This window comes from Apostichopus japonicus, chromosome 16 (assembly GCF_037975245.1).
Source record: "Apostichopus japonicus isolate 1M-3 chromosome 16, ASM3797524v1, whole genome shotgun sequence".
NCBI lineage: Eukaryota > Metazoa > Echinodermata > Holothuroidea > Aspidochirotida > Stichopodidae > Apostichopus > Apostichopus japonicus.
The window spans coordinates 22604540-22629201 of record NC_092576.1 but is presented as its reverse complement, the minus strand read 5'-3'; the positions used below and the strand labels follow the sequence as shown (position 1 = coordinate 22629201).

Here is a 24662-nt window from a genome sequence, read left to right as displayed (position 1 = left end):
GGAAAGTCGAGGTGGAGCTAGGGAAAGAGTACGTTCAACTTAAGTAAGCACAATTCCAACTGTTCAATCATAAAACGTCATTACACATCATTACAACATTGATAGAACATATAGACCCTAGTTATACACATCTGGCAGTTACATATTTCCCTCCCGACATTAGAATGGTTGCTTGATCATTTGTTTATATTTCTGAAGACACATGCGCTGTAGTATGATAAAACCGGCTGTATAAAACACTAACATCAAGAGATACCCTAATTGCATTCATGATCATTGAAAACAATTCCAGTCGGAAAGATAAATAAAGCAGCCAAGAAAAATGAAAGAAGCTTATCCAGACAACTATAATGTAAGCTTACGAAAACATATCAATAAGTATTTATGCAAATATGTAGCAACATGAATCTACCAACTTTCTCATCACATTGATATCAAAGGACAGTTAACTTTCGTTCTTTAATTTGTATGATAACGATATATCTAAATTAACCATTTAAAAATGTATTTAATATTATTGCAGCTTAAAAACACGTACAACAATATTTAACTCAGTTGGAATCCAATAACGGTTCCATTTGACGAAAACACACACCTTCAATGTTGAGCAGATGACGAACAATCATTTTTGGAGCACTTTTACAACTATAGGTCCCGGCATGATTTAACGACACATTCTCGATAAATAAAGAGATATTTGGTAGAAGAGTAATGCCATCTATACCAGTTGGATTAAACCAGATATTGTCGAGAACCAACAAAGCATCGTCTAATTTCCACTCGCTTTTGGCTCCTTTCTCGTGACAACCCTCTAAGAGCACTGAGTCAAAGGTATTGACGGTATGTGAAATAACCACAGTATCTAAGCAAGTAGCAACTCTAGCTTTATAACAAACAAGTATGAACGAAACAGATATAAAATTCCCAGTCTTCATTGTGCCAGTTAAAAAAATATTTAAGATTGCCAAAAAGATCGTACTGTTCTTGTCATCAAATGACTAGACATGTACTGTAAGGTGTCTTTAAGCAGAAACAAGAGGTGATCATCGCGTACGGATGCCTGTAATGCCAATTTAAAGAAGTTTCATGTTGCTATATCCATCAAGTATCATTGCGCATGAGCGTCAACACGTCATCCTGTCTTGAATAGTAGCTAAGGCATTTTTTAATCTAATTTTGCTCTCTTAGTTTGCTTGCTTTGCATTTCTAACCGAACGTTACTGATAAAGACGCTGTGATGGTTAAATGGTACTGTCAAGAGAGGGACATTCACTGAAATATCTTGTATTTTCTTTGCATTTTCCCTTTAAAAAAAATTAAAATATGATCAATTTATAAGCTTAATTATCATGTCATCTAACTGTTAGTTATGTTTATGTGAAAAGCGTTGGATATTGCTAATTTGATGTTTTATTATGTCACAATATATTCCAATTCGCAGACTGAACAACAGACGGGATGATGAAATTAATCAACATATTGATATTTCCGGTGGTTCTATTTACATCTCAATCTGGTGAGCATAACTTTCATTGAAAGTTACATCAAATTTGTACATACTTGTAATGTGATTATTTTCTTTATTGAAATGTCATTATTTGCAACTGATAAAGCATTTTCGATCTGTCAGCAGAGCATATTAGGCAAATTTAGTACTTACCACACTAATGAAACATTCCAATAATTCTCAACAGTAACGGGTTACCCCTCTAAGTGTAATTTTTCCCCAATCCTTACAGAACTTGCGCCTACCAATGAGTGTGAACTCCTCCAATACATCAGTATTGGCAGTAACGGAACGATACAGTGTTTATTCGAAGAATATTACGCTGTGTCTTGGTATCATCCTGAGGAAGATAAGTTAATACTGTTTTCCAAAAATGGAGATAAAGGTGGCGATGGGTATACCAGCGGCAACTACGACATCTTTCCGAATGGATCGCTCTTTATACGAGATGTTAACTTAGAGCACGAAACCCTCTTGAGAGTTACCAAAGTTATAACACTCACAGAAGAAACTGTTTCCTATGAAATTCAAGTAAAGACTGTCGGTATGTAGACACGAATTTTTAATAGCCTAAATATAACAATATACATTCAGGAAACACATTTAGATATCCCTGACATGGGTCAACTCGCGTTTCATTAGATTGCTACCGGTAAATTGTTAGTAACATAATATTTTTCTCCCTTCTCTGTATTATATTTTCTTTTTTGAATATAAACTGACTGTGATATAGACGATCCAATGCATGAGGAGTTTCGAAAGACGTTTACTTGATCATTAATCCGCTTGCTCACCCATTCTTCTTCTCATATGTATTTTTTTCGTTATGTGTGCTACATACTCCAACAAGTTATATTAATATACTAACAACGTTTCGCTGATCTATTCAACTCATTTTTTAGTTAATTGCCCCCACTTAATAAATGTGGTTCAAAGAAACATCATTAGAAAGAAATATCAAACTTTTACCGTGACGATCATAAATTACTTTCTGGTGTTTTTCGTCGTGCCAGAAAGAACACATGTATATTTGATATTTAAAGAATTTGTTTCTAAAAATTACATGTAGACGATATTAATTCACATACTTCAATTGAACACGGGAAACCAAACAAGTGATATTTATTAAGATAATTAAAAACAAAATACACCAATAACATCGTTATTTTTTCGATCATGAACATAAACAATAGAATGACGACTCCTTTAAGATTCTTATTACATGTAACAAATATTTGCCACAGTGTGGACGCCAGTGTCATTCAACGAGTACCATTTCGTTTAAAAAGCAATTGATGAGTGTTGATATTGCTTGTTTTATATACAGTGAGACCAAATACTACATATCCGATCATTGGTGTGTGCCCTGACTCTCACAAAGCATGTCTAAAGTCACTGGACTCAGATACCACATTGGATTGTTCAATTGAGAAGACACGTCCTCCCGTCAACCTAACTTGGATGTCAAGATCTTTAGAACGAAATCAAACATTGGCGTCGAGGTATAATGTTATTACACAAGACAATGTGACTTACACGTCAAGTGCTGCAGTAATATTTTTATTGACACAGTGGCATTTGCTGACTTTATTCGTATGTCAAGCATCCGGTCTGCCACCGGATTTAATGCAGGAAAAAGAGTCATTTGTATTGATAGACAAGATTGTCAACTACACCGCCGTTTCAATCCCAACTAAGAAGCATTTCGCTAAACATTCTTTAATGAAATTAGCTTGTACGGACACTAACGGTGGAATGTTTGTTTGGAGACAGCGACCGTCTGGACAAAGGTACTGGTCTAACATACTCTTCTTCATACCGCCGCCCAACTCTGTCACGGAATCGTATTCATCTGAATTTGAGTTGGATGAGGATGGCAGGCTATTTATAACAAAAAGTGAAAGCTGGCACGAGGGAATGTACGTTTGTATTCATAACAAAGATTCGGATGAAGCTGTTGTGTTATATGACGTACAGATCTACGGTAAATTAATCTCGCTTGTACTTCCCAGTTTTATCGATATAATTTATCCATTAGTCAATAATGATAATGATAACATGATCACATACCTCCGACTTAAGAGGTAGGGCAGCAAAACATAATAAATGTTAAGTCTGGACATAAATTTATCCATTATTCAATAATGATAACATGAACAATAATTATATAATACTATACAAAGTTAGGAATAAGCACTCGGCAATTGATTGCCAATGTAATCACATACCTCCGACTTAAAAGGTAGGGCAGCAAAACATAATAAATGGACAGACAAATAATAGCAGCAGACTATAGTCAGCTAGTCAGCGTAGGATATATATATATATATATATATATATATATATATATATATATATATATTTATATAACATGCGATGAAATTCATTTTCTCTTATAGTTAATCCCGTACCAGCATATCCTGTGGTAGATGGATGTAGTCATCAACAATACTGTGTGCTGCATGTAAAGCAGGGTGATGTATTGACATGCAGTGTTCACGGTATTCGTCCTGAAGTTAAACTTGAATGGAAAACTTTTCCCGCTGACGGTGGAATTTCGTTTTCAGACCAAACCCATACAGTAAAACAGAGAGAAGACACGTATGACGTAGTCATCACGTCCACGATTTCCTCTGCGTCTAGCAATAGGGTAACGGCGGTATGTAGGATAACGGAATCAAACAACCACCAGTTTGATCTCACGACGACAATTGACTTGTTTTATGAAACTGGTACGTCGGATACGATTCATGTATGATGCATTAACTGAAATAATGTTAGCATAGTTACGAAACATGTGGTGTACATGATATATATATGTAGTAACAAATTCAAACGGTAATATTTCCTTCCGTACAATATTTGTTTTCTATTTCATAATTACAGTTCGCACAACAATCGACCCAACCACTTCGAATGTTCTAATACCAACCGTGATAGTGTCAACATTGGTCATCATTGCACTCTTCTTAGCTACTTTATTTCTCATGATACGGAAAGGTGAGACGGTTTCAAATGCTTTCCAGTGGCGAATGGATGTTTCATAATGAATCATTTAAATCAAAACTTTAAGATACATTCAAATAAACTAACTGACTACTTATATTTATGAAATTTTTGGACTCTTGGGAAGCATTAAGCGATACATCACGTTAGATTACAAACTTAGAATAACTGAGATAAAGTCATATTTCCTTTTCTATTGTAGTAAAAAGAAGAAGAAGAAGAAGTAGAGACACGAATAATGTCCAAGAAAATGCAACAGAAGAGGTAAATATCAAAGATTTCTCAATATCCAATATATTTTCTTTGTTCGGTTGATATTGTTTCTCGAAACGGCTCAATAAATGAGACGGGGGATTCACTGACAATATCCCTCAGACACGTATGTTCTACTATGAATAACATACAATACTATCTTTGAAATGGAGAGTTTTCTCTGGAACGAGACTGGGTTGGTACAAGCTAAAATGTTCATTACTCAGAAATTAGGACTATTTTTAATGATGATCACCAACATTTATTACATTTATAGAACATCACAATATATTTTTGACAGGTTTTAAGCGCTCTCTCCTTATCTCAAAACAAAATTGACGGTAGTAACAATTGTATTGCAGTAACAAATTAGTACTAACTAATTTATTAATCAAAGCTACATTGCTTGCTTCACAGGCCACTCCAATGATGAAAGTTGTCAACGATAACAGCCAACAGCGCTATGGTATGTGTGATTGAAAGATAATATGTAAAATATATGCCCCAAAAAATGAAAGGAGTTACGGGTAGGAAGTATCTTTTACAACGCATCTTTAAAACCGTTAGTTGATCATATTTTTGCAATTTTTTCTTTTATTGTGTAAAAGTATCATAATTACGTAAGCATTTGTTATATTAATTCCGCAATATTCTCTTCAATTTTGGACATCACGGTATCTCGTGGGTACTATGGTCAATTTTCCTTTAACAATGTGTACTTAAAATAATAACTAACTAATCAAATATATATTACACAACTGAAAACGGTGGTTTGGATATGACTATTGTAACTAATTACGACGCACATTAATTCATTACATTTCAAGAATTTTAAACTTATATTAATTTCCGTGTGCGGTTCTTCGGTCTTTCTTTCAGATGAAAACAAAGAGGAGTTATTTATCGATCAGTTAAAAAGAAAGTATGAAATTCTTTATGACGCCGTACAGCCTATACCTTACATCAAAGACCGAATGTACTGCGTGGACAAAGTATTTGTTGAGGGCGGCATGGAATATCTTGACAAAACAACGGTTGCTAAACATGGTAAAGAATGGAAACAAATGAAATCATACGATGAATTAATGGATGGAACTAGGATAAGCTCTACTCGCAAGATATTAGAAGGGGAACCAGGCTACGGGAAGTCAACACTAACCCTCCAGCTAGTCTACGATTGGTGCAAGGGTGTGCCACATTCTCCATTGAAGCAAATTAAAATACTGATATTACTTCGTCTTAGGCAGTTAGGAGGGGTTAACTCCATCTTTGAAGCTGTAAGAAGATTTATTTTACCAGGGGATTCGAATTTTACTGATGATGAGGTAAAATCAATTATAAAGAAATGCTCATCAGTCATGTTGGTAATGGATGGATACGATGAATATCCCGATCAAGACAAGACTAAATCAGATGTATATAAAATCATTAAAAATGATATATTCCGAGAAATAAAAGTCATTTTGACAACCAGATCTTCATATCTACCAAACTACCGCTCACCACAAACAGATCGAGCACGACTAACAGGATTTGACGATCTAGCTCGAGACAAATACATTCGCAAAGCAGTCACGGGAGATGATGATGATGAAGCTGTAGATGAAATAAAGCGAAAACTTCAAGAAAATCCCGTCCTTGGATATCTTTGCGAAGTTCCGCTTTTCTTTGTTATGTTTGCTCACATTACTCACGAGAACAAAGAGTTACAAACATTTCATTCTGTGACAGGTTTTTTTCGATACATGATTTCATGCTTTCATAATCACATGTTAAACAAAATGAAAGACGAAAATGTTACAACTTTCAAACTGTTCGAGTCAAATCATTCTAAGTTGGATGAAATCGCGTTTAAAGCTTTAAGTCGAAAGAATCAACGGATTGTTTGGAAGAAACAAAATATTTGCAAAGCCCTCGGTGAAGCTTTTTATAATCAATACGTCAGAATAGGCATTTTGGTAGAGGAAGAAGTTCTTGACATGTTTAGCATGCCTGATGCAATGGGTAACATGCGAAGTACTGTAGAAGTTCGTTTCTACCATAAATTATTCTGTGAGTGGTATGCTGCTCATCATTTAGCTATGAAAGTTACAAAACGTCTTTCGATTTCGTCAGCAATGTTGGCTAATTTAGATCCATTTGATCTACAATATGTTTATCGATTTGCATGTGGACTAAACAAAGCTGCTGCGCAAATCATTATCAAACATTTACAAAAAACCAATGAAGGCCAGAAATTTGCCATGCTGTGCATTTTGGAACAAGAAGGTGACAACGACGAACTGCTGGAATCTGTAACAGAGTTGGTTTCTAATGGTGTTACGGTTAATGTTAATGATAGCAAGTTATTACAAAGATCAGTCACGCAAATTTTGGAGTTTGCGTCAAAAAAAGAGGTACGTATTGCATTGTAAACTTTATTTTGCTTTATCGAGAATAGAAAAGACGAAACAGATACTCCGTAGTTTTCTATAGTACGATTTTTCATATAACGTCTAGCTTACTGTGTACTTGTAATTGAACATGTATTGTATTGTATTTTAGATCCTCCTGCAAGCAGGAACTTGCAAAGAAGCCTCGTTGGCTTATCAAAGCCGTAAGCTGACCGAAGTCAGTCTCTTACATTCATATTTAACGTCCATGATTATGAATTGTTGTCTTATGAATTGTTAATTGTCATAGTATAAACATATATAATATCCATACACTGCATTTATTTGTCCAACCAAATATTCCTTAGCAATCAATATTGCCATTAAAAGTACTACGGACACCTAGCTAATTTGCGTGTGATAATTTCATTCAAAATCTGTTGACATTTTTCGAAACGCCCTTTTCGTTTCCAAGATATATATAGTTTTGATAAAAATCTAGGAACAAATTAAACATGTAAAAATTATGAACGTGGAGTGCTGCGCTTGTCAAATTTTCCTAATTTAGCCTTTAATAAATTAACATCTAATTACAAGCCCGCATGTGTAATTTGAATAAGGAGACGTTCCTTTTTTCAAAGAAGACAATAATTTTTTTTTTTTAAATCGCATTTTGCCACAAACCTTTGTTTATTATCTTTGCAACGAAGGTTGTGAAAAGAAAATGACAAACACAAAAGAAAATGAAGGAGTTACTCTTTTTGCATCATAAAATGTGCATAAATGAAACTAAACTTGAGAATAGACTTGTAAAATAGTCAATTCCTTTGATGGGAGTTGCAGCTATTTTCATGATTTCTAATGCCTATTAGAGTGATTGGGAAGATATTGTTCATTGGTGTCTGTTAACCTTTAGTACGAAGTAACCACTATTTCTCTAGCAGTTATGTGCATTCAGTGCAAAATAATTTAATCATCTTTGATTTTCTGCCATGATCCAAGTTGCACTGAATTTATATTCACTGTTGTTTCGCTGTTCAATTAATCTTTTAATAAAAAATATATGATTTGTTTGTAACAATTTATTTTGCTTACACTCTTGAAAGGCTCTGCACCCATACTTTAACTCAATGCTTTCACTAACTTAAGTAAGGGTGATAATATATGTGTTCTGTTCTCCGCTAGATTCCCATCACCAGTGTGTGCCTTAACAAATCTTTCAAGGAGTGTGAGGGAGATGTTATTGTACTTCACTCTGGACTCAGATTGAACAAATTATTGACGTTGGAGAAGATACACATAGAGACAGAGCAAGTAAATATGGAGCCTAGGATACTAACAGAGGAAGACGTTACGATGATATTACGTTATGGTCTTCGTTCTGAACAGTTAAAGGACTTGTCGTGAGTATAATGTAAAGGTTACAATTTCCCAGTTCTGAATGGCGATAGTTTAGCTTTCAGTAGATTTGTTAACAACATTAACTAATAAAATCAGTAATTATCAATTTAATTTTCACTTTACCTTTGTTATATCTACTTTAAAAAAAGTCAAAGGTAATTTGTTTTCTCACATATACACGTAACGGTTTATATATTTATTGTTCGCCCGTGTTCTGTGGCTTTGGTTAACATTAGACTGTTCGTTTTGATTTATATACGCGACCTCTTAGAAACTCTAATCGTGGTGTTTGTAGGGTTACAATGTTACGAAATGATAACAGAAATAGCATACAAATAATGTTTGCATCCAGATGGACAATAAATGGAAAGATAGCGTTGTTTTATGTTTCGAACAATTTAATTCTCGTTCAATCATCTTGTTTAACAAAGTGTACAATTATAATTGTTTACTGTAACATAGATTACTGTAATTAGTTTGATACTTTACTTTAACTTAGTTACAAGATACGTTATATAATAAATTATCTTACTGATATCAGGGGGGGGGGGTCGGTCGGTAGATCTTCTAGTAGCGCATTGCGAAGACTTGACATCCTTGCAAGCCGAGTTTCGACCAGTGTTACTTCCGTTCAAATCGATGCTGGACAACCACAATCAGTGTGTTCAACTAGTCTCTAAATATATATGCAGGAATAAGTGTAGTGTATATACACTTGTTCAGGCTGTTCCTGGCATACTCTCGTTGAACGTTTTGTAAATATAGAAACACACGTTCTGAATGTTTCTTGCATCTTCATAAGAGTTATTCACTTATATACAGGGTAGTGAAAGTTCCAGAGACTTAGGGTTTATCGTGTAGATTAATTGGAACGCGAGCTTATTCTGGGAATGCCCAGGGACCGCGGAAATAATACATATGTATCATAACACGTCCCCTCTTAAAGAAGAAATTTGGAATGTAATGAGAACTTTCTTATGTATATTTCACTTAAAGGTGGGATCGCTCGCAAATTCTGTACCTCCATGGTCCTTCACACCACCCGATTCAAAAAATAATATTAATACTGCCCTCTACTGGTTCGTCGCTGTTGTCTCGTAATTTCTATTAGCAATCCCGTATTTACGGCTAGTAAGCAATAAACGGGTTTGGGTTACTAGAGCGGTGGCCTTGACGAAATTCCTGCATAGCTTCTTGTCTATGGCAGTGGTCAGTAGTATGCGGTAAATTATTACGCCGCTTTTTAGTGTGTGTAGTGTGATACAAAACTCTGTGGTTTGTTTTTACGTTCAGAACTTGTCACGTCAGTGGGCTGTACAGTATAGGTTACGGTCGAACTTTGCATCAAGCGTAGGCATTTAGTTTGACCAGGGAGCTGCTACTCTAGCAGCTCCCTGGTTTGACTATTTTCAGGCCTACGTGGTCAGCAGTCGAAGTCAGAACTGTTCGAGTGCCCTGGTTTCGTAGTTGATTCACTCATTAGGAAAGCTCTGCATGATTTATGCTGTATCGAATAGTACAGTAACATAATGCTATTTTACTGTAAGAAACCAGTGTATTTCAAACTTTTACAGATGCACCAGTCTTGTACTAACTGGAGTAAAGTATTTGAAATATTGTAACCGAAGTCGCGAGTCGACATTCTTTTACAGCTCAAGAAACTACTAGTGAATATGTCTGATACACACTGACTCGTTTCACCAAAATACAAACGCGAATGAGTGAAAAAATTGACTGAAGTGATTACAACATTGAGTATCAAACGTATGGTCGAGTCCGTCATTTGTGAACAATTGGTATTTCTGCCAATTTAGTTATGAATTATATATAGACACAGTCACAACTTACTTTGTATTTTATTTTATATATACATTTTAGTTATATGTCAGGTCAGGAGGGAAAGACAAAGCATTTTATGTCATATACCATATAGATAAATATTTATTATTTATGGGCTCATGGCGACGGGCCCTTTAGGCGATCACAGAGCACTTGCCCTAGCTGCACCACATCCTCCTAACCGGTGCACGTAAACCCTGTCCTTGCACCCCAGTGACCCGAACTAAAAATAACGAAACTTGAACGGAAAAGGGGGAGGAAAAGATGTTACCATAGGGGCGGCTCCACCCTCTTCAGAAAGTATTGGCAAAAAGGGATTAAGAAATGAACAATAAAATATGCTTATTTCCATTGAAAAATGACTCGCTGAACAACGGCCGTCAAAGCAAAAAACTTTTTTTCTAAATCACTTGAGTTTATTGCTTTTCAGAGTACTGTTCTCCAGAATTGATTATCCTGCTTCTTGTTCCGAAAGGCTCCCAACGAAATGCCAAAGTCGGCAACGGGGTTGGGGGATTTACAGAGCCCCACCATGGGGAACCTCATCACGACTGCCTCGAATTACAACTGTTAACTTGATACTAATCAACCAAAAATGTCCTTCGAAACTTGAACTGAAATTGGATGAATTAAAAATGATAATAGTACTGCTGTCTGCATGGATCATACTCTATACTATTGTGTGACCGTATAGGCGTACGAGCTTTAGTCAACCAGGAGGGACACTGGGAAGCTATTTTTCTTGCCACAGAAAATTCAAAATTGCCCGGAAGTTCCTAGCACGATTAATTCATTTCAAACTTTGACGGCAAGGAAGGACAAAGAGAACCATATAGGCCTATGCCTGACTATAAGATCATTGAACCATCACGAACAACTATTTTTTTTAGCTCTTGGGGGAAACTCCGAATAATCTTTCATTTGCCGATTCCTGAAACTGGGAAGTAAGGGGTGGGGGGATGAGTGGGTAGCTTTCCGTCTTGATCGGCAAGTATAGTGACCGGTCACCACAACAAGGGTGTATAGCTTGGGACTACTAGCCATGGAGACTTGTCAACCTTGTGAACATTTTGGAGGTGATGTAGGGGGGAGGGGAGTCGGCAAACTGAAAAAATACAGGGTAAACAAAGGGAAGGAAAGAGGTGAAAAAAGAAAGAGTGAAAGACAAATGAAGGTATAGAGGAAGAAAGTGAAGAAAATGTGGAGGTGGAGGCTAGGGGTAGAGATAGATATGATATGAAATACAGAGAAAAAAACCAATGGCAGAAAAATTGCGATCACTGGGCAATTACTGTCAAATACACAAAAAGAATATACAATCTAAATACTGGAATTAAATATTGCACCACATAAATACAGCTTTTTGACATCACAAAATCAAAGGGGAAGGATATAATGTTTCAAGAATGATGGAAAATAAGACACAACAGAAGATGATTATGGTCTCTGATCTATTAGGCTTCTTCTCTCTACTGCTACCAAGATGTAAAAGACCACAGGGACTCACACAGCTCTTTAAGTTGTGATGACCTCTGACCCTTACTATGTCTAACTGTTATATTCCCAGGAAATAAATACACCAGTGCAAGAGAGGAGGTGAGAGACAGGACTGACTGATCGTGTCGATAGGGGTGTTTAATATACATGTGATACAACACTTCAACGGGGACCCCCCCCCCAACACACACCCTCCCCCACGTTCAAATCATATCCCTTCCTGGCAACGGAAATGAACACCAGTATAAATAAACCCGCTCTGCGTGTAGGCCTATATACAATAATACAAAGCTGACCATTCTATGATTGTTACTCCTTGATCGAATTTCCCCAACCTTGCCTTAGAGGGTGACCAAGCTCCTGATTCACAGTCATAGCTACTATCGAACAAAATGGACGAAAGCAATTTATCTCAATCTGGAGATGCAGATGTATCAATAGCTGCTAATCTAACTGAATGGGCTCAATATACAGGAAGGACATGACTAACTTTATCCTGCTCCATCTCTGTATTCTGCCATAGTTTATTCGCCCTCTCTCCTTACTCGCTTTGTACTCCACAGTTTATCTTTTACCTCTGCTTTCCCTGACTCCTTTTGTTCAATAAACCATTAACTTCTTTCTTTGTGTTCACCATGTCCTCTCTGTTCCAGGCTCTATTGTGTCTCTTGAATTTCCTGTTACTAGTCAGTTTGCCTCTAAAGAAGATCCTGATAATATCAGGCCCACTTACTTTTATAAATTCTAATACACATGTATGCCTTTAGTGGATGAGCAATTTGCTACCATTTTTTTTTCTTTTCTTTGGAATTTAATGAGAATGAAATTGTATTATTTTTCTGATCACATCAGATCAGATATAAGATTGGCACTGCTCTTCCAGTCTGTAATTCGTGCAAGGATAAACATATAAATTTACCTTCTCCTTTCTGAGTCTCAACTGATCTTTCTGTGGTGACAGCTGCTGAGAATGCATCTGTTTGAGTTTCGGTATCTTTCTGGAAATGATGCATTTGACACCTGTTCAAATGAAACAAACAAATGAAACAAACAAAAATAAATATTACTGAAATAGTAATTTTACTGTACACCACAAGCTTAATTGTATGCGTGATGAATCTGGTAATGACCAAATCATTACAAACAAACATGTTTTTTATCATACCTACCCAAGAAAAAATATGAACGAGAAAAGTAACAAACAAACACTTAGGCATATTTCAAAAATAACATATTGTTAACCCACATTGATTTAAACCCAGATAAGGATGAGATATTCTTTCATACTCTTCTTCAACATATCCATAAACCGTGTTACCTTTCAAGAAAATTGTGAGAATAATTCTGTTTTCCCTAACTGCTTGCCCAACAACTTGAGCTTGCATGTCAATGTTCAATTTACTATGTAACTTCTTGTCTAGGTGAACTGATTGGTTTCATATCACTAAGATAGATGTTTGGTCTTTTGATCAAAGTTTGATGTACACTCATTATTTACCTACTGTGTAAACTTCCTGTTTATGTGAGCAGTTGGTTTCACGAGTGAGATGCTAGCTTACTCCATGACATAAGCCCACCACTGTGAACAATTCCTGTTTACATGAATTGCTTGATTTCAGACTACAAGAAACGCTAGATTACTCTCCACAAGAGATAGTTTCGGTCACCAAAATTTAATGGATATTATAATTTGTAGGGACAGTTTGAACACTAAACATCAGATCATTCACAAGAAGCTGAACAAAATCAAGCATAGTACTGACATATACAGTATTAAAATATGATAACTTATCACAGCATCGTAAAGTATGAGCATCAGGCCTACAATAAAACTGGTACTTTTTTACCTACAGGCAGGGCTATATAAAGGTTTATATAGGTGCAACTATGTGTACTAATATGGTCCCTCAATTTGTGAGGCTAATTTACCTAATTTCTTGCATAGCAGTTGGGTTCCTTCAAAAATCCCAAACACAGAAATGTGCACATGATTGCTGGAATATTGGACAGACAGTCAGTAGATAACAGTATACACACCGTTGCCCAAATGAACCATTAAAACTTGATTGCTTATATGCTGGCTGTGGCTGACCATAGAAAAACCTAAATTCTAGCTGCAAACGTAGCGGTGTGAAAACATGTGAATCAGTTAGGAGTGATTCTAAAGTATTTATGTAGATGCATTATTTGGATAGGAAAAAACTGCAGGTCCATGTGGTTGTACATGTACAGCACAGTAGGCCTTCCTCACTGGTGTATATTACAAAATTAGGGAATACAGTTACTATGAACACTAAATTCAGATACTTATTACTATAGGCCTTAGTCCTGCGTTATATGCCCTAGTTAATTATGACTGGGCAAAGATGAGGCTTGATACTTCTTTCTGTACTTCAAATGCTCATTCACAAGAATATCTTCTTCAAAAAAGAACAGATGATAACAAGTTATAACCTGGAGGGGGGGGGGGTGGATGAACAGATCACCTAGGCCTAGTGGGTTAACAATATATTTCCATCAATTTGTTGAGGCAAAAACAGTTTACTTTTTTCTATGGCATAAATATGAGGAGTGAAACTAAGAACCCCCAGTCCCTGCCAGTCTTCTTTAGGAAGGATATATTAATTTTTAACTGTATACAGTATCTTCGTGACAAGCATTCACGAACAGTGATGATGATACAGTAGCTCAGTAATACAACTTAATGCTATTTTTTGCTAGGATAAGTATGATAAGGTGAGCATAAGCTAGGTCCAGATGAAAAATAATGAATGATAGGCCTAGTTACATAGCCTTGGCTTAGGCCTTATCAAATCATGTATGTTACAAATACAATAGCATGGACAATGCGAAGTTCAGACACCTAAGCCTTAAAATACCCCAAAACTATAACTTTATTTTATTGACAAATATGTACGTACATACTTGCACACGGGTCATTTTGGAGAGGAAATAACTGTAGCTTCGTATTTCGTGTATTTCTTAGGGGTGTCCTAACATCGCAGTATTCTGAACTTCGCAATACTGACTAGGCTATACATGTAGGCTAGGACAATGCCCTGTACTAGTACTACTCTGTACAGTTTTAGCCTAGCTTAGCAAATCATTACCTTTTTGTGTGATCCTGGAGCAATTGTTCGGCGAAATCTGCGTTGCTCACAGAATTCAAATCTTGGACTTGTTTGTAGAGTTCTTTCTCCATTTGCCAGCTTACATAGGAACGTAGAAGATAGATCTTCGTGGCATCTCTTCGTCGCAGTTGTTCCTTTGCACTGTTGTTTTGTCAGGTCTACTCAATGCAACAAAGGCCTTCCTCCACTTGAACCTGCGCTCGTCTATGATAAGGCCGTTTTCTTTCGCCCGATTCTCCTTGATCCTCTTTCCATGATTGTCACAATACTCTAATGGAATGTATTTGGACGAAAATCGTACAGTATTCGTACTCAAAAGGCACACAAACAGCAAACTATCGAGGTCGAAAATCCTATGCGGTAAACAGTACAGTAAACTGAAATGCTGTGTTATAACATTATGTGTGCATGGGTACGGGCTTGTTACGCATACGATTGCCTGTGCTATTCACTGATCTAAATTTGCCACCGAGGTCACGTGATTAATCGGGGTCCCAGTAAACTTCGCTGAAACCTCGGTAATGCCAGCGCCCTCAAAATAAAGTCTATGAGCGATATCGCCTTTAACGTCATCATACTGCATTAACTTTGTACATCAAATAATATTATCTTAATTTTAAACTTGTTATACTGATTTAACTTTGTACATCAACATATTTGTTTACAGTAATTGAAATTAACGAAACTAAAGCAACTCATTAAATAGCAGCAGCAATAACATTTCGAATATACTATCAAAAGTATACTTTTGTAAACTTAAACTCTATCTCAACAACCTTTGGTTAGCATTTTCAATATTGTTGATAACATATTAAATGATTATAACCAGTGTAGTACACAATAACTTAAAAATTGACTACATTTAAGTCTACATCAAAATGCCGTAAAGCCAATAGTAAGGATAACCTTTTTTTTTTGTATAGTTATTTCATTCGTGTTTTGTTGAATTTCTTTGAACAATAAACACATTTACATGGGTGGTTATTAGCTTAGTCACTCTCACTTGAAATAATACTCCACGAGTAGCATCATCACTGGTATATACTGCAAGTTCGAACAGAAGTTGTTGATAACTTTCGCCACACGAGTCAACCGACATACTCACATCAGTAGAATCGTTCAGTTTAGTATTTAAACAGGCATTTTTTTTTTTAAAAAGTACATGCAATTTATAATGCACTTATATAACATGTATCACTCTGTATAACAGTCAAGTGACGCATATACTATTCTAATGGGCTAATGCGAAACTTGTGTCTTACCAAACGGAGTCTCCTGGGATTTCCAAGTAGTTGGAAGGTTTATGGTGTCTTCATAAAATTGAAACACTTATTGTTTCTTCTATTCGATAGCTAAACTCATATCTTCATTTCTACTCAAAAGGTTCGCCGGTTGCTCGTTGCCTCTCTCCTTCTCATTGGAGCCACTTCCTGGAGACATGAGGTCAAGGGACATTAAAGGTAAATCAGCATTGTTTGTCATGCAGTTAATAAGGAAGTGAATCATAATATTTAGTTATCCTTTCCCAACGCTATATATCTGTATTTAATAATTTGATTTCATTGTAATGAGAGTATGAAGGAGATTTCTTCCCCACAAAGAACAATGTCCTGTAAATTGTTTAATTGGACGTAATGTTTAATAACAAACTGACTTCAGAATCTTTGCGCTATTTACAATCGAATACAAATATATCTGTTTGGTTTAATTTGTTGACCATGTTCAAAACACGCCATTATAGCATTCCGTTTAGTGAATACGTGTGTTCATTTTTCCTTTTATTTAATTCGGTGATATTTTGTAATCTGACAATAACGTAGTGAATGACTTTATTTCTAATTTCAAACTAATCATGTGTCAGATTTTAAGAACTAAATATCAAGAAGATTATGATAGCCTTAGTAAGCTTTCAAAGACCATTTTCCAGAGCACTCATTTGAGCACATACTTTAATATAATGCATGAAGACTCATTCAGTCAACATATGTTACATTTAATGAAACATATAGGCATATCTCGAGTTAGTAACAATAGACTGACATGGATTCCATGTAACAGTGTTGATTATGTTGACTTCCATTGTCTATCACAAAAATCCACACGACTGTGGTTTGACCTTCTAAATATGTGTGATAATTTAAATGAAAGAAAAAATTACTCATTTGAGCACATACTTTAATATAATGCAGGAAGACTCATTCAGTCAACATATGTTACATTTAATGAAATATATAGTCATATCTCGAGTTAGTAACAATAGACTGACATGGATTTCCATGTAACAGTGTTGATTATTTTGACTTCCATTGTCTATCACACAAAAATCCATACGACTGTGGTTTGACCTTTTGACAGTATGTGGACTTCTAGATATGTGTGATACCTAGTAAATTATCAATTTATTCCTAGCAAATATTGCAATTATTAAAGTTAGAGTTTTGAACATATCAACGTCTTAATCATTCTAAAGATAAAGTGTATCGGTTGACAGAAGTGGTAAGCGGAGTAACTCCAAAGAGAGAGAATTATGCGGAAATGACTCATCCATTAAACATTTACTTAGTTGATCATGAACAATAACATAAATATTATGTCTATATGTACTGATGGACCATGTACATTCTTTTCCATGTAGTCTGTTGGAGTCTATTAGACAGTGAAGTTCTACTAAATGTTGAATCTGGCCAGTGGGAGGTAAGTGCACTCAGAAACTTGTTGCCATAATTGATGAATACTAGTTTTTTTTTTTGGGGGGGGGGGATTTGTTTATATACAGTTGGATATTGGCAAAATTGTATAGACTCGCTGGTATTTATTTATTCTTCTAGGCTACCGTATAGCTTCAATCTATGCGAGTTGGTAGCTGATAGTCTTTAAACTAAATATTTGAATTAGATAGGAATACAAAGTATAACATTTAGCGTTCCATTTTTACATTATTTCCCTATTTCTTATTAAACCCCTTTTCCTTTATTTCAACACTGACATTATTCATTAACATATTGATTCATTACGTTACCAGCTTAAAGACAAGGACTCTCTGCGTCAACTTCGTTCCGGAAAGGTCGTTATCGAAGAAAATGATCACTATTTCAAACAATGTTTAACCATCATATCCGTACAGAACGCATCATATCTTGACGTAAGTCAATCAACGTCCTCATCATTTAATCTGTCTTAATGCAGTATTTAATGAACATTTTGCAACTCGTAACGATCAAATATTTCAACTAATTATGAGTAACTTGTTGTTTATTATTTTTTGGGGGGGGGGGGGGTAGAATAAAAACATCCTCATACATTACTTAATCAGTTTCCGGTTAGTTTCAAACAAGGCACTAAATGTTACTGTTGTCTATTTTCTTCTCAATGATTTGCAATTAAGTTACGAGATTAAAATAAAAGAAAATGGATGGTTTTGTAAGTTCGAACTTGTTATAATGAATTTACAGTCTATGGACTCTCGTTTAATTAATCAATTTGAATGTGTAAATGTAATAGATCGTTTCAAAGAGCGAGACGTACTCGATTAGTTATTGATGTGAAACGTGGATACTTCAGCTTGATTGAGTAACGTAAATTATCTGTCAGGACTTACGCAATTTATATAAATAATTGTATAAATAAAATATTATTCAAAATTTATTTAAACGGATATGAAACCGGCATCACGGATACTCGTTGCGTATTTTCTTTAAGAAAGTAGGAATGGTTTGAGTTGTAATATATTGTAACATGTGTATTATTGCTTAATACAAAATAGAAACAAATGATTCATGCTACAACCGTCCACTGAACAATCTCTCTGTACTTTCTAAATTTGGTTTCGGTCATCACCAGCAAAACAACAGCAGCACTATATACTGTATCCCACGAGTTTGCTTATAAATTGTTAATGGATGTATTATCAGTGCTAATTTCAGTTATATATTTCAGTCTCAATAAAAATTATAATTTCAGCCATATTGGGTTTCCAAGATTGTTTAGTGTTTGTTTTATTACTTTAATCGATTATAACACACTTATCCCTAAGGTACATCATTCACTACTGTCACGGTAACATTGTTCTAGTGTATGCTTATACCCTTTTCCCTCCAACTTTGTGTTAACTGAAACAACACATAAAGCGATATAGTTCTTAAATATTTGGTCGTTGCAATGATCTTAGTTCATCAAACGGATGACAGTATATATTTCTTAGTGTTACCCGGTTATGGAATATTGCATCAGAAAAATCTGCTTTACAATTGGTTTGCATTAAAAACTAAAGTCATTTGGTGGAATTGCACTGCGGGATAAAGGCTTTAGTGTGATACTCTTAAGAACTGTTAGTCGTAGCTTTGCTTACGATTAAAAGTTCTTAAAAGTTTGGTCTTAGTTAAACTATGCTGCCCTCTCTACAAAAAGTTTTAATTAAGAAATAATAATAATATATATGAAAGATCACTACTGAGAGAAGAAATGTTAGCCATTCGGAGTGCTTAACGATCAGTTTATAATACTGAATTGAATATCCTGGAATCATCACTACATTAATTCCATTAATTGTCTTCCCTTCCTTCAGATTCCCATCTCCCGTCTGTATCTGGAAAGGTCATTCATTAAGATTGATGCTGGTAACATCATCCTCCATTCAGGGCTACGTCTGCCATGTCCTGCTTCAGTAAAACAGGTGGTAATACATACAAAGGAAAGAAGAGAAATGACAGAGACAGAATGTTTTGACATAATGATGTTTGTACAACAGTCACACCGGTTGGAGAAGCTGAAGTGAGTACCAAATCAACACGTATAACAAAAACTATAATAAAAAAAAACACACAAGTAAAAAACATTCGTTTTGAGAGTTTAGTATCCTTCCAATGGTACAGATAACACCTTGAGTAATACTACGGAGTTTGGTCACATTAAATATCTACACGTTGTCTAGTCATTTCACATTCTTTTCCTCCGGTTTCTACCCATTTTCGTTTATTCGAAGAATTTGAGCTACGGTCCAGATTTCGACTCGCACATGTGTAAGATGATGTAAAATATTTGACCATTGGTGACAAACGCTTGTGATAGAGTTTATGTCATATTCCCAACAAAATGTCACTGCAGAGGAATACAATGCAATTTGCTTGTCATATTTCATCTGATTCCCACAAAGATAGCAGTAACTACTGTAAATCTTAAAGCTTTGCACCACAATAACTACTGGATCTTGCTGATAAATCTGATAAATCGGTAGCATGTGCTATTATAGGATTGCAGTAAGAACTGAGGATAGGTGTAATCTCAACAAATCCCTACAACTTGATTTTCAGGAATTACACATATTCTCATTTCTTTCTTTAAACCTTTATGCTACCGATTGATAGCACGATGCAGTTTTTACTCTAGTACAAGACTTAAACATTTACAGTAGTTAATGTGTTCTCTGTGTGTCGGGTGCACATTTTAAGGGTGCGGTATAGGGTCCCTGCGCAGATGGTTCTTCCGGTTACAATCCGGTTTCGTTTTCCCATCTTGTGTGAGATATTGTCAGTGGCGTAGAAAAGCACTATTAAAAGCGACGGGATGGAAAACCTGGACGATATTCACTGGATTTTTTTTTTGGGGGGGGGGCACAAAATGTTGACTGATATTTTTATTTTTTTATTTATTTTCATTTTCAAACTTTAACTGTGTCGAAAATATCACCTTTTACCGAAACTGGATTACTTGGTGCTTTTATTTTTGATGATTTTCTTTTGTAGTTTTAAATTCCAGGTAAGTTTGGTGAACACACCCGTAGTGTGAATTCCACCAGTTGGATTCTTTTAAAAACGCTCTTCTTTTTTATATGAAGTTTTATATTGACTTTTCATGTCAATTAGTAAGACTTTTCATCATCATCATTGTAGGTTAATGACAGCATTATATCTGATTAAGGATTTTGGAATAAGTTTGATTAAACGGTTTAGTCCAGAATGAATAACGATATCATTTATCCAAATGAAATTAAAATGATTACTTTAAACCTAAGTCAGAATTAAATTACTAGGAATATGACACAGAAAACACAAGGATATTCCACGTTGAAGACTGTTTATGTGAAATGTTATGACTTAAGAAAACAAAACGTATTAACCGGTGCATTATCTATATTGTGTAATGAATACTACTGTATGGACATTGGAACTCATCGACAGGAATTCCAAAACGGATAGGTCACAAATGTTGTAAGTCTTTCCCGGATAGGCCCCCAATTTTGTTACGTTGGAATGTGCGAGAGGTCTCGATAACTAATTTTTAACGAGACACAAGCCTGGGTTCGTTTCCGTAAGGAACACAGACAAATTGACGAGTCTAGAGATTTTAAATGAGAACGTAAACTATATTGAACAATGGATTCCGAACCAACAACAACAAGTGGTAATAACAAATATATAGAAAATTACTCACAAACTTAACAAGATAGGATACACTTTAAAACACGCTGGTCTCTTCCAACGGCGATATCCCTCAGCGGCCACGACCTCGATGACGACGATTCTCGGTCCGTTGTACCGCGAAATTGACTGGTCCTCGACGAAGTTTCTCGCGATCCCAGAAACAGCAATCACCTTCTTTCCGGCGATGCTCCAAAATAGAAGACGGACTTCCAGCCACAATAGAGTGAAGCACAAGTCGAACTTCTCGCCGACTAAATATTACCAGAGTCAGTCCAAAATCAGCTTTATAGCCACTAACTCCTGGCGTAACGAACTTCCTCAACGGAGACAGAAATTCTTCACCTTCTCCGCAATAACGACTGAAAACTGTAGTATCACAGTAAAGTCCTCTTCAAACTTCTGAATGGAAGTGTAGAATCAATCTTGGTATTGATATCTCAATCCTTCAGAAAATACTGGCAGTTGAGCACTGACGATATATAGTAGAATGGTATAATATGTGTCGTCGCTTGTATTCGTACAGAAACTGAGAAACTCTCCGATCTGGGCGGGTTTATATACGATTCGCCATGTCAAGAATCCTCCAGAGCTTTCTCGATACACCTGACCCAGTTTTTCTATTCTTGGAAGTCCTTTGCATCTCTTGCGAACGTTCCAGAGAATCGGTGTACAGCAAGCTTACACGCGATCTCACGTAAACCGACGTCAACCCGAGACCAGCGCGTCAACATAAGGAATATACCAGAACAATCGTGTATTATAACATTGTGACACGGTAACCCGACCTAATTTCTCAAATACTGATTTATCACGTAGGCAATTTCAATTACTCTCCACATTATAACATTAGGTTTCTCACTAGCAGTAACTAGCGTTAGGCTACAATGGGCCCTCGTAACAATATGGATACACGATTAACCGCTGTTGTAAATCTTCGGTTTCCGTTAAATGGCTACTCTCTTAATAATATGCAACATGTTCGGATTTGAAAGATGAGAACTGCAGCATGTCAACCGACTCGCCTTCGAGAAGAGCAGAAAGACAGGTGGTGACTTTTCACTGAATAGCAGGGTTTTGAACATAAAGCCGAGGCTGAGAACGATTATGTTAATTAGGAGCAAACTGAACAAGAAGGAAACCGTAACTGCCTTTTTATGATCGTATGGCGTGCTTTACTTGCTTAACTTTAACCGTACTATTGTATCCATATCTGATGTAACAATCGTTTATCTGTCACAGTTATTATGTAATACCAAAGGGAACCCGGAACCTCAGTTAAGTGATGGATTCATCAATGTTTAACAACATTATCCACTCCAATTTTGATCTTCAAATGAGCAAACGCAAGCAATATTTCGCACTGTACACATTGTACATATAAATACAATGGTTTCAACTTCCTTTCTACCTTAGAGAGTAAATATTTAAATACGAAACTTGAAAAAATAAGAATATACGAGTGAAAATAAAACATAAAAATGAAGACTTAAACATTAGAAAGGTGAAAACCAATGCAAAAACAGAAGAGTGTCTAAACAATTGTGAACATCTGTAATACACTGCTGTATAAAAGAAGTGGTAAATAGCAGTGTACGGTAGCCTTGATAGACCATTACAAAGGAGTATTGCCATGGCCAGATCCATAAATATGGAGTGATTAAATTATCTGAGGGCAGAAATAAGCTTCGCAGCACAGGAAATGGGTGAGATGCGGCCACCGTAGGCTGATTCTCTTTTAAACACGACTACATTGTGCGATATTGTAGCGTAATCAACACGATTAAAATATATACCACCGGCATTCCCACCCTAGAACAAAGCATACAACCACCTGCATATCACTGAATTATTAAGCACAAATAAAGTATACGACTATTAATATTACATGTATTGAATGTAAGAATACAATACTAATACAATATCGGTTTGATGCTCTTAACTAGATAGATAAGAGCAGGCAGTATGTTCAGTGATTCTTATTTTTGTCGTACAACAGATAACAAAAATATAACATTATACCAATGATATCGATATTCATTCTAAAATGCACTGACTAGCTGTGGTCAATTCAGACACAAAGGACGTCTTAAAAACATAATTATCTAAGAAAGCATTTTCAAACTTACTATAACATGATGCATGTTATAGTATCGTTCTGTTGTTTACGTAACCTCAAGTCTACTTCTTTAACGTTCCTCGTGAATGGAAAGGCAGGACTACTGTTAAGAACAGAGAGAAGTAAATGTGTATTATGACAATTTATAATACGATACCTTTTCACGAAATGAAGTGCGCATGACAAGTAACCAAAACTGTTCGATGTTGCTCTCTTTGAATACATTTACTGTAGGTATTAAATATAGCATTACCCCTCACCAAATGGAAGCTTTTACCGACTCCAGGGCTTCAGTGTGCGTTATTTATTTGGTGCTGGTTCAAACTCTTACTCAGAAACCGATGGAAGCTATTGGACATAGTTTTGTTCGCTTAACATGTGTAATTTAGTAAGGTATGAGATATACAATCCAGTATCCCTTTAGAAAGCTTATTAATCTTACTTCGGTCTAGGATAAGCATACATGTATACTGATCACTAATTGCACTGGTAAGACCCTGTGTAATGCTATCTTGTAGTTTGTAAGGAACCACCTAAGCATATATTCCATGGTATTCCCTTAACGGTTCATAATAAACATGATTTAGTGTAAAGCTATTCTTATATGTATGTAACATGAACATTTAAACTTTATTGTGATGATAGTTTTCCTGCTAGATTACAGTGTTAACTTGTAACATTTTGCTCGTTATTCTTCATTTCTACTACAAAGGTTTGATGGCTGTCTGCTGCCTCTTACCTTCTCTTCGGAGTCTATTCCTGCAGAGATGCAATCTAGAGACATTAAAGGTATGTCTATATCGTCACATCTAATCAGTGTTTATTTAAAATGTAGGTTAATCAGGTCTCATCGCATTCGTTCTTGTCATCAGAGAAAAATATCCTGTTTTGGTTAAACTGTTACTAATTGACCATATTATTTTCTTTAAACACACGTTTCTAAGAATGACCAGATTAGGGATGGTAGTAAGTTAAACAAAAATTGCCACCACATTCATTCCATTAATACGACTTGGCTTGCCTATAAAAATGGCTAATCATGTGTTCCTTGACATATTAAGAAGCACCAGTGGTTAACTCGGTGTACTCATAACACTTGGGTAAAACGCTGAAATTTACAGT

At 35.7% G+C, this 24662-nt stretch overlaps 1 protein-coding gene and 1 long non-coding RNA gene across 2 annotated transcripts in view; both read left to right on the top strand.

Annotated features, from left to right (window-relative positions):
• The first annotated feature begins 1441 nt into the window (after positions 1 to 1441).
• LOC139982813 (uncharacterized) overlaps positions 1442 to 24662 on the top strand; it is an 890000-nt gene continuing 866779 nt past the window's right edge. The window contains exons 1-8 of the mRNA XM_071995913.1: positions 1442 to 1516; positions 1740 to 2051; positions 2835 to 3491; positions 3907 to 4239; positions 4394 to 4507; positions 4716 to 4777; positions 5183 to 5231; positions 5645 to 7161. Coding sequence (XP_071852014.1) covers positions 1459 to 1516; positions 1740 to 2051; positions 2835 to 3491; positions 3907 to 4239; positions 4394 to 4507; positions 4716 to 4777; positions 5183 to 5231; positions 5645 to 7161 — 3102 coding nt within the window. The 5' untranslated portion in view covers positions 1442 to 1458. The remainder of the gene's footprint in view (positions 1517 to 1739; positions 2052 to 2834; positions 3492 to 3906; positions 4240 to 4393; positions 4508 to 4715; positions 4778 to 5182; positions 5232 to 5644; positions 7162 to 24662) is intronic.
• LOC139982837 (uncharacterized) lies at positions 16389 to 18106 on the top strand. The gene is made up of 3 exons (XR_011798395.1): positions 16389 to 16465; positions 17641 to 17699; positions 18028 to 18106. It is a non-coding gene; the product is annotated as an uncharacterized lncRNA (long non-coding RNA).